Source organism: Aquarana catesbeiana, linkage group LG04, assembly GCF_042186555.1.
Source record: "Aquarana catesbeiana isolate 2022-GZ linkage group LG04, ASM4218655v1, whole genome shotgun sequence".
NCBI lineage: Eukaryota > Metazoa > Chordata > Amphibia > Anura > Ranidae > Aquarana > Aquarana catesbeiana.
Window position 1 is genome coordinate 620,935,830 of NC_133327.1, and position 18,179 is coordinate 620,954,008.

Consider the following 18,179-nt stretch of genomic DNA (forward strand, 5'->3'; position numbering starts at 1 on the left):
TGGATGCAAAAACTGTACGAGGTAAATATAAACGTGAAAAAATATATCTAATATAGTCTACATATGGTGTGAAAAAATAAAAAGAAAGTTCCAAAAGTGAGGGTGTCTCCAATCCACAATGCTGTGATTAAATGTCCACCACACCTCAGTGCCGTGATTCCACTCCCTTGTGAATTTTAAACTCACCAGCTGTTGAGGCCTCCCACTCTCGTGTTTGGCCGGCAAAAACCTTATCCCACTCTCATGGGGGTTACCATGCGAACATTGATATCCTCTGCTAAGTGCACCGAACACTTTCCTTACTCCTCAGCCTGGATTCTGAACACCTCTTCCTAAGCCATTCTGCAGAGTAACATTTGTCCCTGCTCAATATCTTATTGGGTACCAGTGTCCTCGCCTCCCCCTTGAGCTCTCCTGCCTCTGGAGAGAGGATCCGACCAGTGGAAGTGTCACCCTGCTAACAGGAGGTGTCTGTGATTTTTTTTTTTAAGTATTCCTGATGTAGTGATGTCCATCACAGAATTGTCCCTGTTTTTAGCGCAGTGCCAGTACACAGATTTCTTCAGCTATCTTGGAAACTTTTGATCATATAATGTACTGTAGAGGATATATTTAAAGTCTTCCCAATTTTATGTCGAGATACATTATTCTGATTATTCTGAAATTATTCGACAATTTTTAGACGCAGCTTTTCCTTTTTTTTTTTTTTTTACTTATGAAACACTCTCTAAGATACTCTTTTTATACCCAAGCATGTAGCTGACCTTTTGCCAATTATCCTAATTAGTTGCAAAATGTTTTTCCAGCTCTTCCTTGTTGGTATCCCTTACTTTGCCAGCTTTTTGTTGCCCTGCCCCAACTTTTTTGAGACTGCTGCTGCCATCAATTTCAAAATTACATTAATTATTTTCTTAGAGTAGTACATTTTCTCAGTTTAAGCATTTGATGTTTTCTATTGTGAATAAAATATGGGTTTTTGAGATTTGTAATTCATTGCATTCTGTTTTTACGTAGATTTTACACACCGTCCCAACTTTTTTGGAATTGAAAGAAACCCCAGTCAGTTTTAAAAACCCAGGAAATATATTGCAGCTACTGAAAGGAATTGGAAATGCTATAAACAGCAGCTGTTATTTTGAATGACTTGGATATTTGTCTATTTGGTATTTGTTTGTGGGCCCTGTTTGCTACTGTTTATATTCTGGTGTTCTGATTTTGCGTTGGGTACAAGTGAAATGCAGCTACTACCGTAGTAAATGTGGAGGTGGTATGGGAGCCTGAGCCCCTTTGTCACTTTAATCCAAACTCAGTCAAATTTGCATTTTTTTTTTAAATGATTGTGGAAAGGTGAACAGTTTAGTCAGGATTTTATTTTCTGTGTCTCTATTGGGAGTTTTTTCCCCTCACTTACTGTTCTGGTGACACCTGTGAAAATAAAATTGGAATTCGTTGCCACAGTGACTGGAAAGACCCTTCCTCACTCTGCTAATAAATGTATCTTTGTTTCTGCGCCTATAGGAAAGATTTCACATCCTTGCTTTTCTGGACTGAAAGCATAGGACCCAAATGGCAAATAACACATTTTCATCTCTATTCAAAAACATTTGTTTACCGGAACTTGGCCTTTAAGGATTATGTTCTATATTCAATTAAATTGGCTCTGTATCACATAAAGGGGTTAATTTACTAAAACTGGAAAGTTCAAAATCTGGTGCAGCTGTGCATGGTAGCCAATCCACTTCTAACTTCATCTTGTTTAAGCTTTGATAAAACAACCTGAAAGCTGATAGGATTCTATGTACAGCTGCACCAGATTTTGCACTCTCTAGTTATAATAAATCTCCGCCATAGTGTAGCCCATACTGAGAAAGAAAGGGCTATAGACTTCTGATGGAAAAATTCTCCAAACACAAAGGCACTAAGGGGCCTGGGAGCAGTAAGTGTAACTTTTTATTTTTTGGCCTCACAGGCAGCAAATCATGGCAGCTCTGAACTCGCAGACAGCTGTTCAGTTTCAGCAGTATGCAGCACAGCAGTACCCTGGAAACTTCGAGCAGCAACAAATCCTTATCCGACAGCTGCAAGAACAGCACTACCAACAGTACATGCAACAGCTCTACCAAGTTCAACTGGCACAGCAACAGGTATGTCACCAGGTCCTGTCATTCACAAACACAACAGCAAAGACATCTCTAAATTGGATCAATCGGGATTGGGCATGGGTAATCTACAGTCTTCTGATTATGATAATAGCAAAGCTCTACCTGTTAGGAATGATGTTTGCTGTTATTTCATTGCTTTTCTTTACTGTCAGTCATGTGTCAGGATGTCCAAGCTGCACCTTTTTTGTGTCTCTTTTTTCTATGTTGAGCTCAGGAAGGAAACAGGAAGGCCCTACAGCCCAGCATTCCCGTTCTAGCAAAGAGGGAATATGGTGAATAATCAAAAAGAAAGTAATCCCTGAGAGATACTACTAATGGCCATCTGGTGTCTGTGCTTTTAGCACATATCTCTCAGTAACACATTAACAAGGGTATCCCTAATATCTGCCTGCAAAAACAGCCTTTATCTTTTGAAGTCAATCTGCCCTATCATTGCCACTAGTACCAGGTGGCGGGAGATGCAGGATATAAATATGGGCCTCACCCATGCAAAATAATCTAGCAGCCAGGATATTTGTGTGACCCTGTGGCATTTAGTTTTTATTTTGGTAATCTAATCCTCTCCTGCAGGCTGCACTACAGAAACAACAGGAGGTGGCAGCTGGAAGTGGTTCCCCAGTGAACTCTCCCATTAAAGCCAGCTCAGGAAGTGCAATGGCAACCGGAGAATCCCCCTCTGTGAATGGTCAGAGTCACCCCCACATAGACGGCACTGAGACAGAAATGGAACCTGATCCCTTGGAAGAAATCCTAGAGAATGGGCCAAAAGGTGAGAGATGAGATTTCTCAGCCAGGCAACTTCTGTATTTAAATGCACGTTGACATTTTTTGACAGTTTTTTTGCTGCCTGGTGATAGGCATTACAAGGACTGGAAGTGCAAGAGGTCTCCCCAATGAGAACAAAAACTCCAAGAATTCAGTCCCTTTTTAAAATGTGTTACCTTATAATGGGTTAAATCCAACGAGGTGTATGCTGTTTTATTACCAATTTACAGCTATCACTGTACGTTCTGGCACTCCAGACGCAAGCAGCTGCTCTGACAGCCCCTTTTTTCTATTGCCCAATCACAGACTGCTATGTATTATGTGAATCTATTTACAAAATACAAAGCCTTCTGTGAATGGACAGCAGAGGGCTGGGGCGGGAAATGATGCTACTGTGTGAGAAAGCTGCATCACTCCTGTCAGAGCACCGAGAGTATAGCAATAACTGTACTCCCGATGCTCAAAGACGGTATATTGTAAATTAAAGAGAGAAGTCTACAAGGTGGCATACACCTTGTTGGACTTAACTTTTTATGAGCCGGTACTATTTAACCACTTGAAGACCGCCTTTTACACTGTTTAATTTTTTTTCTTTTTTTTTTAAATCACTTTTATTGCTATCACAAGAAACGTAAGCATCTCTTATGATAACATGCAGTGACAGGTCCTTTTAACTGAGACATCTGGGGTCCAATAGTCTCCTCTGCCCTTGAAAGCATTGGTTCAAACTTGGATTGGTTTGATCCAAAGTTTTTCTAAGCGGACAATGGCCGGTAAACAGACATTGGGAAGAAAACATCCGTTCCCTCCTCTGTGTCTCTGGAACAGGATGCTTACTGGGCTCCCCAAATGCACACTCGAATTACTTTTGCCGGTTTCGGAATCACTGGCTGGAAACACTGATACCTTGGTCATCGCTGCAGCGACATACTGATATGTCACTGGATGGAAAGCGGTTAAAGTGTCCCCATTCAATCATGCGCAAAGGCGAGCATATGCGCTGGCCTCGCATGCATGCATAAACTGCGATCATGCCACATATGTGAGGTATTGCTGTGAACATCAGAGCGAGAGCAATAATTTTAGCACCAGACCACCTCTGTAACTCTAAACTGGTAACCTGTAAGGGCTTTTAAAGCTTTGCCTATGGAGATTTTCAAATAATGTAGCTTGGCTTCATTCCACAAGCATGCACAATTTTAAAGCATGACGTGTTGGGTATCTATTTACTCGGTGTAACACCATCTTTTATATTTTACAAAAAAAAATTGCATCTTTTGTGTTTGCGTGCATTAAGTGCTTTTTCTTCCCCAAAAAATTGTGTTTAAAAAAAAAACGCTACGCAAATACTCCGTGACCTAAAAAATTGCAGAACCCATCCATTTTACTCTCTCTAGGGCTTCTGCTAAAAAAATTAATAATTTTTGGTGGCTCGAAGTAATTTTTTAGCAAAAAATACAGATTTTTACATGTAAACAGAGTCAGAAAAGTCCTGGTCTTGAAGTGGTTACAAGTGACTGAATTCCTGGAGTTCTGCGTTTAAAATGTAAACCTTTACATATATTTCTCAATATTCAAGGCTGGGTTCACATATATGTGAATTGGATCCGTTTTGAACACCATACGATTCACATGACATGTGAACAAAATCAGCTTTCTATAGAGCGGCTGGCTGGCCGCAGTGCGTTTTTTCAAGAGAGTCCTGTACAATTTTAGGTCCGGTCTCGGTGAGATTTCAAGTGTGATACACTTAACATATTCGCACCTGAACCAGTGAACAAAACTGCACCTGACTCCTTTGAAAAATCGCAATCAAACTGTCCCCAGACATATGTGAACTGAGCCTAATAGCTAAGCTACACAGGTGTTTTTGATTGTCAGTTGTGGTTCTAATAGCCTTCTAATTACCTGTGATTAAGTGCTAGTTCACACCAGATGCAGTTCCGTACACTTATTTTCTGCACTAAAAATGCATGCACAGTGTTTTCCATGTATTCCAATGGCTCTAGTTCACACCAGTGCAGTCAGTTTCCGGTGCAGAAAAAAAAAAAAGTAGAGCGTGCTGCATTTTTTCTGTATAGAATTGTACTGGAACATAGCAAATTGTATCAAAAACGCAACTGCGTTGGAACTGCGCGTGGTGTGAACTGTAAGCAAAAACTGATCTGGAGCGTATCCAGAGTGCGTTTTTGTGGTGGGAACTGGCTGTAAAAATGCATGCATTGTTTTCCATGTATTCCACTGGCTCTAGTTCACACCAGTGCAGTGAGTTCCAGTCAGTTTCTGCACCGGAAACTGACCTGGAACTGACTGCATTGGTGTGAACTAGAGCCACTGGAATACATGGAAAACACTTCATGAATTTTTAGTGCAGAAAAAAAGCACACGGAACTGCATCTGGTGTGAACTGGCCCTAAGTGCTAGCCATGGTTTGCTTACCAGTGGAACCAATACCTCCCTATGGTGAAAGCCACCCATGTACCACCTACTAGCCAATAATTGCATGCAATTACAACATTATGCAATCCTATTTGATTTAATCAGTAGTACTCTATGTAACTTGTGTAGCTTAAAGCACAGGGTGCCTTTTTTCCCCCCAGATGATTCTAGTAGCCTAAATTAGTTACTATAAATCACCTAAACAGTTCAGGTCTAAATTCCTTTTTTTCATTAAATGTACACTACATCTGTACCTTTTAAAACCACACTCATGGCAAAGCATGTTCTCTAAAGAGGTACAGTGAATTGAAGGTCTGCAGCTAAATGATATGGAATTTTCTTCTGCAGAGAACACGCCGGTGATAGCGGCTCCCTCCATGTGGACCCGACCTCAGATTAAAGATTTCAAGGAGAAGATCCGTCAGGATGCGGATTCAGTGATCACTGTAGGACGAGGGGAGGTGGTGACAGTCAGAGTCCCCACACACGAAGAGGGATCCTACCTCTTCTGGGAGTTTGCCACAGATAATTTTGACATTGGTTTTGGGGTTTACTTTGAATGGACAGACACCCCGAACACAGTGGTCAGCGTTCACGTCAGCGAATCCAGCGAGGATGAGGAGGAGGATGAAGGTTGGTTAGAAGGTCAATCAAATCTGTTGTTGTTTCTCCTGCTATAACTTGAGTCTTACAAAGAGCCTGCGGAGCTTTGTGTTTGTCTGTTTTAGCCTGTATAGACAAATGCCCCATCATTGATATCAGTGGGAGGAGTGGTGTCCCATCATTAATATCAGTGGGAGGAATAGTGCACCATCATTGGTGTCAGTGGGTGGATCAGGGGTCTCCAAACTTTAACAAAGGGCCAGGTTACTGTCCTTCATACATTAGAGGGGTCAGACTGTGGCCAGTGGGAGCAGAAAATGTCCTGGAGTCAGTGGGAGTAAACAATGCCTCATCATTGGTATTGGAGGAGGAATAGTGCCTCATCATTGGTATCAGTGGGAGAAATAGTGCCCCATCATTGTATCAATGGGAGGAATGGTGCCCCCATCATTGCTGTCAGTGGGAGGAATGGTGCCCCCATCATTGGTGACAGTGGGAGGAATGGTGCCCTTATCATTGGTGCCAATGGGAGGAATGGTTGCCCCCATCATTGATGTCAGTGGGAGGAATGGTGCCCCCATCATTGATGTCAGTGGGAGGAATGGTGCCCCCATCATTGGTGTCAGTGGGAGGAATGTGCTCCCATCGTTGGTGTCTGTGGGAGGAATGGTTGCCCCATCGTTGGTGTCTGTGGGAGGAATGGTTGCCCCATCGTTGGTGTCTGTGGGAGGAATGGTTGCCCCATCGTTGGTGTCTGTGGGAGGAATGGTTGCCCCATCGTTGGTGTCTGTGGGAGGAATGGTTGCCCCATCGCTGGTGTCTGTGGGAGGAATGGTTGCCCCATCGCTGGTGTCTGTGGGAGGAATGGTTGCCCCATCGCTGGTGTCTGTGGGAGGAATGGTTGCCCCATCGCTGGTGTCTGTGGGAGGAATGGTTGCCCCATCGTTGGTGTCTGTGGGAGGAATGGTTGCCCCATCGTTGGTGTCTGTGGGAGGAATGGTTGCCCCATCGTTGGTGTCTGTGGGAGGAATGGTTGCCCCATCGTTGGTGTCTGTGGGAGGAATGGTTGCCCCATCGTTGGTGTCTGTGGGAGGAATGGTTGCCCCATCGTTGGTGTCTGTGGGAGGAATGGTTGCCCCATCGTTGGTGTCTGTGGGAGGAATGGTTGCCCCATCGTTGGTGTCTGTGGGAGGAATGGTTGCCCCATCGTTGGTGTCTGTGGGAGGAATGGTTGCCCCATCGTTGGTGTCTGTGGGAGGAATGGTTGCCCCATCCTTGGTGTCTGTGGGAGGAATGGGTGCCCCGTCCTTGGTGTCTGTGGGAGGAATGGTTGCCCCATCCTTGGTGTCTGTGGGAGGAATGGGTGCCCCGTCCTTGGTGTCTGTGGGAGGAATGGGTGCCCCATCCTTGGTGTCTGTGGGAGGAATGGGTGCCCCATCGTTGGTGTCTGTGGGAGGAATGGGTGCCCCATCGTTGGTGTCTGTGGGAGGAATGGGTGCCCCATCGTTGGTGTCTGTGGGAGGAATGTTTGCCCCATCGTTGGTGTCTGTGGGAGGAATGGGTGCCCCGTCCTTGGTGTCTGTGGGAGGAATGGGTGCCCCGTCCTTGGTGTCTGTGGGAGGAATGGGTGCCCCGTCCTTGCTGTCTGTGGGAGGAATGGGTGCCCCGTCCTTGGTGTCTGTGGGAGGAATGGGTGCCCCGTCCTTGGTGTCTGTGGGAGGAATGGTTGCCCCGTCCTTGGTGTCTGTGGGAGGAATGGTTGCCCCGTCCTTGGTGTCTGTGGGAGGAATGGTTGCCCCGTCCTTGGTGTCTGTGGGAGGAATGGTTGCCCCGTCCTTGGTGTCTGTGGGAGGAATGGTTGCCCCGTCCTTGGTGTCTGTGGGAGGAATGGTTGCCCCGTCCTTGGTGTCTGTGGGAGGAATGGTTGCCCCGTCCTTGGTGTCTGTGGGAGGAATGGTTGCCCCGTCCTTGGTGTCTGTGGGAGGAATGGTTGCCCCGTCCTTGGTGTCTGTGGGAGGAATGGTTGCCCCGTCCTTGGTGTCTGTGGGAGGAATGGTTGCCCCGTCCTTGGTGTCTGTGGGAGGAATGGTTGCCCCGTCCTTGGTGTCTGTGGGAGGAATGGTTGCCCCGTCCTTGGTGTCTGTGGGAGGAATGGTTGCCCCGTCCTTGGTGTCTGTGGGAGGAATGGTTGCCCCGTCCTTGGTGTCTGTGGGAGGAATGGTTGCCCCGTCCTTGGTGTCTGTGGGAGGAATGGTTGCCCCGTCCTTGGTGTCTGTGGGAGGAATGGTTGCCCCGTCCTTGGTGTCTGTGGGAGGAATGGTTGCCCCGTCTTCGGTGTCTGTGGGAGGAATGGTTGCCCCGTCCTCGGTGTCTGTGGGAGGAATGGTTGCCCCGTCCTCGGTGTCTGTGGGAGGAATGGTTGCCCCGTCCTCGGTGTCTGTGGGAGGAATGGTTGCCCCGTCCTCGGTGTCTGTGGGAGGAATGGTTGCCCCGTCCTCGGTGTCTGTGGGAGGAATGGTTGCCCCGTCCTCGGTGTCTGTGGGAGGAACTATGCCCCACTGTTGTTGACAGTGGGGGGGACTAGTGCCCCTATGGCCGGATAAAAGCAAGCAAAGGGCTGCAGTTTGGAGACCACTGCTTTAGATGGTGCTAGTGTAAGCACACTAATTTGATTTGGTATGAGCCTCTTGCAATCCCCTAGACAGTAGCACTTAATCTGGGAATAGGGAGGGCAGAACTAGGATCCTAACTGATAAGAAACATGCAAACTGTAGGAGAGAACAGATTGCGCAGGGGGATGACCAGGCTGTACTGCCGTACTGCAGTAAAGAAGTGACAGTTCACTAACCCAGTTTGTGCTGCTTGGCATGGCGGTGTAAATCTCAGGAGCAGCTGGACAGAATTACAACTCCCTTAACCGGGTGAAATGTATGCACTTCAGCTATAATGTCTTGTTCTGCTTGTTTGCTTTTGTTATCAGTTTTTACACTACTATTTGCTTATTGTTCATTAAGGGACAGAGTCAGGATTTCTGAGATGTATGGGGTCATACCCCCATCTACAGGAGCATTGGACACTGGCTACAAAAAATTTTGTTTGCATGACCCCTTCTACTCCCATCATGCTTCAGTTTCTCCTCCATCTACTGTGAATGGGGGAATTTTTTTTTTTTTTTTTTTTCAGCCTGCTGCTTGAACAAAAAAAATGACTAATCTATGGGCTGTTTTAGGCTTTAAGGAACCATATTTGTTCTTATTATTGCAATGCATATATATGTGTTTAGCACTGGCGCAACATGGGTCTGCGCTCTTAAAGGTCCCCAGTCTGGGCTCACTTAAACATTCCCAAGCTGTGAAAATTTCTAGTACGCTCGTTCCTGCAACCAGTTTTGTATGGTAGCTGGTCTGATCCTGACTAATTGTTCTCTCCTCCCAAGCATTTTTCTGAGCAATGGCCTATGGTGGAGGTGTTTACTAAAGCTAGTCATACACATGCTGAACAAGAGAAAATCTAAATAGATTCACCCACCCATGCTAAAACAGTGTAGATGGAGAAATCTCCCATGCCAGCTGTTGTATGCTGAAAGCTGGAAACTGGCTGTCTGAATACCGGAACAGTGACAGCATCTGATTGGCCAACAGTTTTCCACCTGTCTCCCTCAAGAAGAGCCAACTGAAAAAAAAAAAAAAACCAGATGGTGTCAACAAGGTCCACCCATGTCTCAAATTTTTGCTAATCCAGCAAGATCATGGTTTCTTCTCCAACCTACTCAAGATCCCCAAGGTCAAAGAGATCATACGTCCCCATCTGGATTTAAAGCATACTTGTCAGGGCACATGCCCCTGTGCTTAATTTCCTTCATTAGCTGGGTATATCAACTGTGGCGTTTCTGGACAACCTCTTGAGAGAACAGTCGGGAAAAAGACTTTTTCAGTCAAATGTCCAACAAATTGTTCAAACTCTACAGAGATTTGTTTCAATCTTGAACCTCCAGAAGGCAGTGCTGGAAACAATTCATTGCTTGGAGTATCTAGGTCTTTTAGATATTGCTCAGTCTAGAGAATTGTTTCTGCAGAACAACCTTCTGACTCTCCACTCCTCTGTTTGGACTCTACATTAAAGGAGCCTCCATCCTCTCTGCTTAACAAGGGGAAATACATGGGGTAGTGGCGCAGCCTAATGTGTGTTTTAAATATAACACCAGCCCATAAAGCGTCCTTTGAGCTAATTGGCTCTGTAGCAAATCAGTCCACTGTGTCAGGGCAGCCTTGCAGGGGAAGAGGAAGTGAACTCCAAACGTGTGTAAGCGAAATACAGGCGCCTCTGAGTATGGACTGCAAAATTTAATTGACAAAGTACATTAAAAACTTACATAGAGATTACGGTTTGTAGGCACATATGGGTCCAGTGGGCCACGCTGTCAACAGTCTGTGCTGTATGTGTGATCCATGTTCCCCATGTCCAGATAGAGTGGAATGTCCTGACCGGCAGGATGCTGTGGTGCTCAGGCGGAGTCCAAACTGAGGGTTGGAACGCAGCTCAGGTCCGATGGAGAGAGCTGGAACGCAGTGCAGGGCGCAGTGACATCACTGCCGTGCTCACAAAGCGTTTCGGAGCATGCGCACTGGGAGGATGTGTACAGTGCGCACTCCTTTCTCAAGCTGATGGATTTGATTATGGTCTTCTTCCTGTCCTGTGTGCCCAATTCCACTCCAGACAGTTGCAACCCAAACATAGTTTCTGGCCCTACACCCTGGACCAGGTTATCCTTGGCCTCGTGTTGCAGGGGGAAAACACTAGACGTGGACCTCTTGGTTTCCAAGTTCAGCAGCAAATTGAGCACATTTGTCTTCAGGTGCAGGGACCCTCTAGCCATAGCCATACTTTGACCCAGCCTTTCTCAACTGGGGTGCCGCAGCATCCTGTTAGAAAAAGGCATTCAGATGAGACCGAGCTTCCGCTGAATTGTAGCTCGGCACAGAAGAAGCTCGGAAAGAACAATGACAGGGGGGGGATGTTCCTGCTTTCTAAACTCTGCGTCTCCCTGTACAGTGCAGTACCCAGCAGTGAGTTTCCAGGTACAGTACTGCCGATTTTTTTTTTTAAAAGGTTATCTGTGTGTGTTGTGTGCATGTATGTATATTTATATGCTTGTTGTGTGTGTACGTTATTTTGAATCTTGACCCCCTAATCCTGTATGATCAGAACTGCTTTTTAGGACTTGTTCATAATAGCGGGAAGGACTGCCACTCCTCTGAAAAGTGATTCATACTCTGATCGCTTTTCAGAGACATTTGAGAGGTAGTGATGAGGTGATATGTCACCACCTCAATGTCTGTTGTAACTCCCTAAATGCATCACCAATGTGCTGCAGCTTGTGCAACTCACACACGTTTGCAGGGCAGTTGTAACACAGCCCCATTCACCTGGGGTTATGCTTTGCGCTGCAGCCACAGCATGTGTTTTACCTTGGCTGCATCCATCATCGGACTCCTGGCAAGATACTCTGTAATCTCTTGCCTGTTGAAGTCAAGGTTCTGAGAGATAGGGGACTATCTGATTTGATTATTTTTACACTCCCACAAGCTAGGAAATGTACTTCTCGTGAGGTTATCATTCCACTTAAAAAGTGTACTTTCTGTAGTTTGAGGCTTGGAAATTCCATCCCAGGAATTACTCCAGGGAACGCATCTTGACCTTTTTCCAATGTGGTCAGGATCAACATTTGGGCTTGTGTAATGTCTTATTTGAGGACTGCTTGCATCCCATTTCTTGGTGTCCACCTTTGTACAGGGTTTATGTCACCTGTTTTTTTCAGTTCCTCAATGACCACAGTTTGGACCTATCTAGGATATTTTACTGTCAACACTGTTCAACAAGGTCTCAGAACCATGTTGCTTTCACCTCTGTGGCAAGTTTCTGAGTTAGTGGCTTGCTATTGTAGAGAACTTTTTCTTGTCCTACACCAGGGGTGCTCAACCGTGGCCCGGGGCGCCCTCCGAGCCCTCCGATGTGGCCCGCCATGTCTTGCTCTGAGATAGCAGGTCGGCAAGCCCAGATCACGGGTTCCTGACACGCCATCTCCGAGCATTAGTGCGAAGAACGGAGCCGCCGCTAGAGGAAGCAGAGCCTATGATTCCTGTATAGCGCCGGCTCCTTCACAGGCGGAATGATATGAAATGTACTCTGCCTGTGACAGGAAGCATCGGCTCTGCTCTCTACTGCAGCTGCATGCGTCTGTCACAATTAGGCCCCTTTCACACTGGGGCGGTAGGGGGCGTCGGCGGTAAAACAGCGCTTTACCGCGGTATTCGGCTGCTAGCGGTGCGGTTTTAACCCCCCGCTGGCGGCTGAAAAAGGGTTAAAAACCCTCGTATAGCGCGGCTATAGCCGCGGTATTACCGCGGTATAGCCGCGCTGTCCCATTGATTTCAATGGGCAGGAGCGGTGAATACACCGCTCCTTCACCGCTCCAAAGATGCGGCTGACAGGAGATTTTTTTCTTCTCCTGCCAGCACACTGCTTCACTGTGAAAGCCCTCGGGCTTTCACACTGAACAAACAGCGGAGGCTGTTTAGGGGCGGTTTGCAGGCGCTATTTTTAGCGCAATAACGCCTGCAAACCGCCCCAGTGTGAAGGGGGTCTTATGCTTGAGGATGGGGGTTGGGACACAGGAACCCGTGATCTGGGACAGCAGCCACCAGTACCAGCCAGCAGTACCAGTACCAGCCAGCAGTACCAGTACCTGTCAGCAGTACCAGTACCCACCACTGTACCAATCATCTGTACCAGCCAGTAGTTTAAACCAGCAGTACCAGCACCTGTCAGCAGTACCCACCGGCAGTACCAGCCAGCTGCAGGAATCCTGAGGAAGTGAAGATTGAGGTCAGTTGAGGAGCAGGTAAACCGCTGTGCATCAGTGTGAAAGCCTTAGGCCCCTTTCACATGATCGGGTCTGCCTGTCTGTTTTTCAGGTGGACTCAAACGGACTCTCCATTCACCTCTATAGAGTGGCAGATGTAAACGGACTCGTGTCCATTTACACCCACCTATCTGCAATCCGATCTCCTTAAAAAAAAACAGAAGGGGCATCTGTCCCCTTCTGTCTGGGCGGGTCGGAGGGCCCTTAGGGTAGAGCAGGTTGCATCCGTGTCTGCTCTACATATGCAGACTGGACACAGACCTGCCATCCCCCCCTTTTACGCTCATTGTGGCCCATGACCGGTTACCAAGTCGATAAAGTGGCCCTCGCTCCTCAAAAGGTTGAGCACCCCTGTCCTACACAAAAACAAGGATGGTTTGAAGCCTTGAAGAAAAACTAATGGATTCCCCCATCCCCACAACCAAGGTAGATGGAAGATTTCTCCCCACTGTGCTATTGCATTCTGACAGCAGGGACTCCTACGCTGTCAAAATACACTTAGCACTGCATCTGCTGATCTAATGAAATATTTTCATCCTTCCCATTTCACAGATGTCGTCAGTCCCTGCTGAACAGGCGGATTTTTGATCTATTGAATAATCTCCAGGACATTGTTCTACCATCTCTCTGTCCTGGTTCCATACACCTCAAGAAGATTTTGCTCCATTAACAGATGTGGAGTGCGCTGTTAGTCTACCTTTACAGTGGTGTTTTTTTTATTTTTATTTTTTCAGGCTCACTGATTCTTTCGAGTACCAATAAAATCTTTTTTTTGCAAACTGTTGTATGGTCCCTCCTACTAGGGCCCTATACGTTCAAGGATGTATGCACAGAATGCGGTTATTCTAGATTCGTGGCATATGTCCCTGTAGACATAGGCTCTTAAATGCCAGTACCACTCGGTGCATCGTTCAGCCCCGTCTATCCACAGCATATTTCATAGACTTTGACCGATTTCAGGGAGCAGTGCTGAACCATGCACCTGTGTCTCCCGAGCACACAAAAAACTGGGATTAGATGCTTAGTGTGCCAGTTGCCTTATACCGTCTAACAGCTTTTTTGTTGCTAGTGTCCAGTTCTCCTGTAGATGACCGTGAAATCCATACATGACATCCATAGATGACATCTGTGTCCCTTAAAGGAGAAGTATAGCCAAAGCTTTTCCATTTTCTAGGTCCATTTTCTAATTATTGCATTTTTCTGTGCCTGCAGAGTGTTCAAAGTTATAAAACATGGTGAAATGTGTATGTATTGCAGATATATACTGCATGTTTTTTGCATTTTTTTGCCTTGACATCCGCGAGTTATACTTTAAAACCCTCCCCCCAATCCAATGGCCAGAACCAGAGATCTTTTTAGCTATCTAAGAGCTGTAGTCTTACCACTTGCCCCACTGAAAGGGGCATTCATCCCACTGACACCCATTGAAAAGGGGCATTTTTCCTCTTGACCTCAATTAAATAATGCATTCCTTCCCTAAATGTAATCAAAATGTAAGTGGTAATTTCTTCACTCGCCAACAATGTAAGGGTCAGCTCTCCTCCTGAGCGCAATGTAAGGGGACCCTTTACTAAACATCAGTGCAGAGAGGCATTTCTCCAATGAACAAGTAAAAGTACTCATCTTAGCTGTAGTGATATTTGAGTGCCACTAGAGGGCACTAGTGTGATAGCAGCTTCTCCTAGTGGAAACACATATACGGGTTTACCTTTTCATCCCAACACAGGTGATATTCCCAGTAGATCTGATTTCTCTTTTGGCTGTACTTCTGTTGGTCACGGGAGTACAGTTCTGCACTCCTGTGACCCGTTTTCAGCTCCCTGATGTTGGCTAAAGCCTGCTGACGTCACAGACACGGGCCAGGCTCTGAAAAGATCTTGACCAGATGATCGGGATCCACCTAGAAGCCTGAACCGGTGGCTGACTCAGCCTCTGAGAGCCGATAAGAGCTTGAGTCAGCTCCTCCCGTCCCAGCCCAATACTCCAGTAAGCACTGAAGGGATGGAGCAGAGAGCTCTTACAGCCGACGAGGGACAGCTGTAGCTGGGATCGGTGCTGCAGCCATCTTCCCAAGTATGATTTTTAATTTTTATTTTTTAATGGACTCCAAGGAAAAGATTATATGGCAAGTCAAAAATCCTATTAATTTGAGAAGTCACAACCATTGAAAGTTGAAAATAATCAACTTTGGCAAATGTTATAGCTCACTGAACTGATCCTAAAGAGTCCAAACCCCTTTGACTGCTGCCAATTTTGCCATGTGGGGGAGTGAGTGGGTATGAAAAATCCTTCCCAACTTTTAAAGGGTTATCTGTTAAGTTTTTCGTATACTGTTCTGTTTTTAAACTGTAGACGTAATTTAGGAAATCTGACCTTTTTTTGATGTCCATATTAATTTGCCTTTTATAATGTTAATTTAGCAAAATATTCACATCAATGTATCTGGGTTAATACTCTTCTCTTCACACAGAGAACCCGAACAGTGAAGAGAAAACCAAGAAGAATTCCAATAAGCCTCAGGTTGATGAAATAGTGCCGGTATACAGGCGGGATTGTCATGAAGAAGTTTATGCCGGAAGTCACCAGTACCCTGGCAGGGGTGTCTACCTGCTGAAATTCGACAACTCTTACTCCTTGTGGAGGTCAAAGTCTGTCTACTACAGAGTGTACTACACCAGATAAATGAGGGAGGGCCGAGGCCAACAGCAGGGCTAAGGCAGCGAGTGGATCACTTTTTGCTGGATCCCGTCAAGTCAGTGTTGTCCCTCCATCTCTCCTCATCTTGTGATATTTGGGGGCTGAACCTGCTTAGTGCAACACTAACTCAGCCCAGCGCAGTTTGTTTCTTTCGTTGCCATCAAGCCTCTGACAGTGAAAGGGTTGAAACGTTGGAATTCAACTACAATGGCAACTCAATGTTATCCTCCTGTACCAAGTTTTATTTTTTTTTGTTTTAAATTAAGCCCTTTATGGAGTTTTCTGATCTGCAGAGGAGAAACAGGAAGTTGTGCGTGGGAGTGGCATAGCGTGTATCCATGAAAAAGTTCTTTGACTCATGAAGAATTCCTGTCTTTCTGGTGTTGGTGTGGTTAACATCTCTTATGTGAAGACACAAATGACAAGCAAAGCTTCCCTTATAATTATTCTGAAAATTCTGTACTGAACGGGGATGGTTCTGGACGATGGGACAAAGTGTGGCTGCCCTTCTGATTTCACGGTGGTCCTGGGCTTGAAGACTTGTGTGAAACATGGCGGAATGAAGTGGTTCTCTCTTTATGAATGAGTGGTATCCTTAATAATTTAATATTGGAGATATATAAACGGTCGGGTATAAAAATGGTCAGACTGTCTGCTGCATGATTGATTGTGACCTTCCTTCTCTTCTGTTATTCCTAGTGATGTATAATACTGTACAGCCTGTCTGCAAATTTCCCTGCCATATCAATCTTGTTGGTTTGTCAGAAGAGTTTTATAATCTGGCGCTCCTAAACTTTTTCTGGTACGCAAATGAAATTATCTCCTGTACCTTGTGAATCTAATATTAATCCTATGAATTATGGTTTGTAATAATAATTATTCTCTAATATTTTGAACTAGAGTCATTTTTTTTTCAGACCTACCTGTTTTGACCGAAAGAGGAACCCCCACCTGGAATAGCTTTGGATTTAACCAAAGAATTGTTGAAGTAAGGGCTAAACCCAAGATCAAAATTGTATATATTACAGCTTGCTGGTACTTAGCTGAGGTCGCTGTACAGTGGAACCTTGGATTGCGAGCATAATCCATTTCAGGAGAATGCTTGTAATCCAAAGCACTCGCATATCAAAGCGAGTTTCCCCATAGAAGTCAATGGAAACGTAGATAATTTGTTCTGCATTGACTTCTATTGCATGCAATACCGCATGTGGCCAGATGTGGGGGGGGGGGGGCCGGAGAGCCTCGGAAATACTCGGGGACAGCTTGGCTGAAGTTTGAAAGGCTCGTAAACACTCTGGAACCGAGTGTTTTCCCGAGTATTTCCGAGTGGTTCCGAGTATTTCCAGACGGCATGAACCTTTCCGAGTGTCACTGGCGCCCCAAAACCTCTGGCCAAATGCGGTACTGCACACCACATTGGCTTGAATTCTGCTCGTTTTGCGAGACAACACTGGCAAACTGAGTCAGGTTCCACTGTATTTGTTTTCCTTTATACTTACATTTTCTGTAAGTATAGAAAAATACCTGGTAATCCTGCCAGGGATCCTATGGCCTTGTACCTATGAGCTATACTGAAATGTCAAACCATCTTACCTGCCTTTCCAGCTACCTGTGTGAACTACAGGACACCTCCTTCCTATGTAATGGAGATGAGGAGAGAGGGAGGCATTTGCAGTTCAATTCATAAGAGCTGCCTAGGGTGACAATTCTGCTTTTCCAAAGTTGAGGTGCGGTAAGTGACCTGAGGAGCAAATGTGTTACTGGCAGGCTCACCGGGTGAAAGAATAGGGAAAAAGCCTGAAGAAAACTACAAACCAATGAAGACTGATATGCTGCAATATATTAATATTTTGTTTTTGGGTTTAGATCTGCTTTTTTATCTCATGGTATAATTATAGTCAAAGATTTAGAGGTAGAATATTTCAGGCTTATTAAGTGGTATGTCTGAGCAAAAAAAAAGTACATCTCTGAAATACATGCATATTTTCTTCTGCACTGAAATCCCAAGAAGTGTTATTAGCCCTGCCAATTTCTCTCCAGTTGTACTACAGAACACACCCTCTTGTATATAAAGTGGGAGGTTTGTTCTGTTGTCCAGGTGAGGTGAGAACTAATCGATGCTTTGGATCTCAGTTCAGCTGATTTGTTGCACAGCCAGGCAATAATGAACAGGAATCATGCAAGTGCAGTTTCATTCATAAATTCCTGTTTTAACTGGTCTAAAGTAAAACTATGGCAGAATAAAACATGCCCCTGACCATTCCTTTATTGTGCATCTGTTCAGAGAAAATCTTTCAGTATTTAAATTAGATTGGTCTGATGGGTGACCATAGGCACCACATCCCTGGTAATTTTAAAACCAAAATGTCTATTCCAATGGAACTTTCTGGGTGCCAAAAAAAACTGAATTAAAAAAAAAAAAAAAACATTATTACATAAATATTAAAAGATGCATTCCTTGCCACTTGCTGAAGCAATTGTTTGCCCCTGATAGCCAACGTCTGATCTCCGTTGCTTCAATATATATATATATATATTCACAGCCAATTTGCATCTAAAGCACTTGATTCATATGGTGAAGAGGTTGCTGC

At 45.4% G+C, this 18,179-nt stretch overlaps 1 protein-coding gene across 1 annotated transcript in view; it reads left to right on the top strand.

Moving 5' to 3' along the window:
* The window catches only part of ACBD3 (acyl-CoA binding domain containing 3), a 53,095-nt gene extending 36,611 nt beyond the window's left edge, over nucleotides 1-16,484 (top strand). Inside the window, exons 5-8 of the mRNA XM_073628308.1 lie at nucleotides 1,970-2,144; nucleotides 2,733-2,931; nucleotides 5,715-5,999; nucleotides 15,362-16,484. Coding sequence (XP_073484409.1) covers nucleotides 1,970-2,144; nucleotides 2,733-2,931; nucleotides 5,715-5,999; nucleotides 15,362-15,573 — 871 coding nt within the window. The 3' untranslated portion in view covers nucleotides 15,574-16,484. The remainder of the gene's footprint in view (nucleotides 1-1,969; nucleotides 2,145-2,732; nucleotides 2,932-5,714; nucleotides 6,000-15,361) is intronic.
* The last annotated feature ends 1,695 nt before the right edge of the window (nucleotides 16,485-18,179 follow it).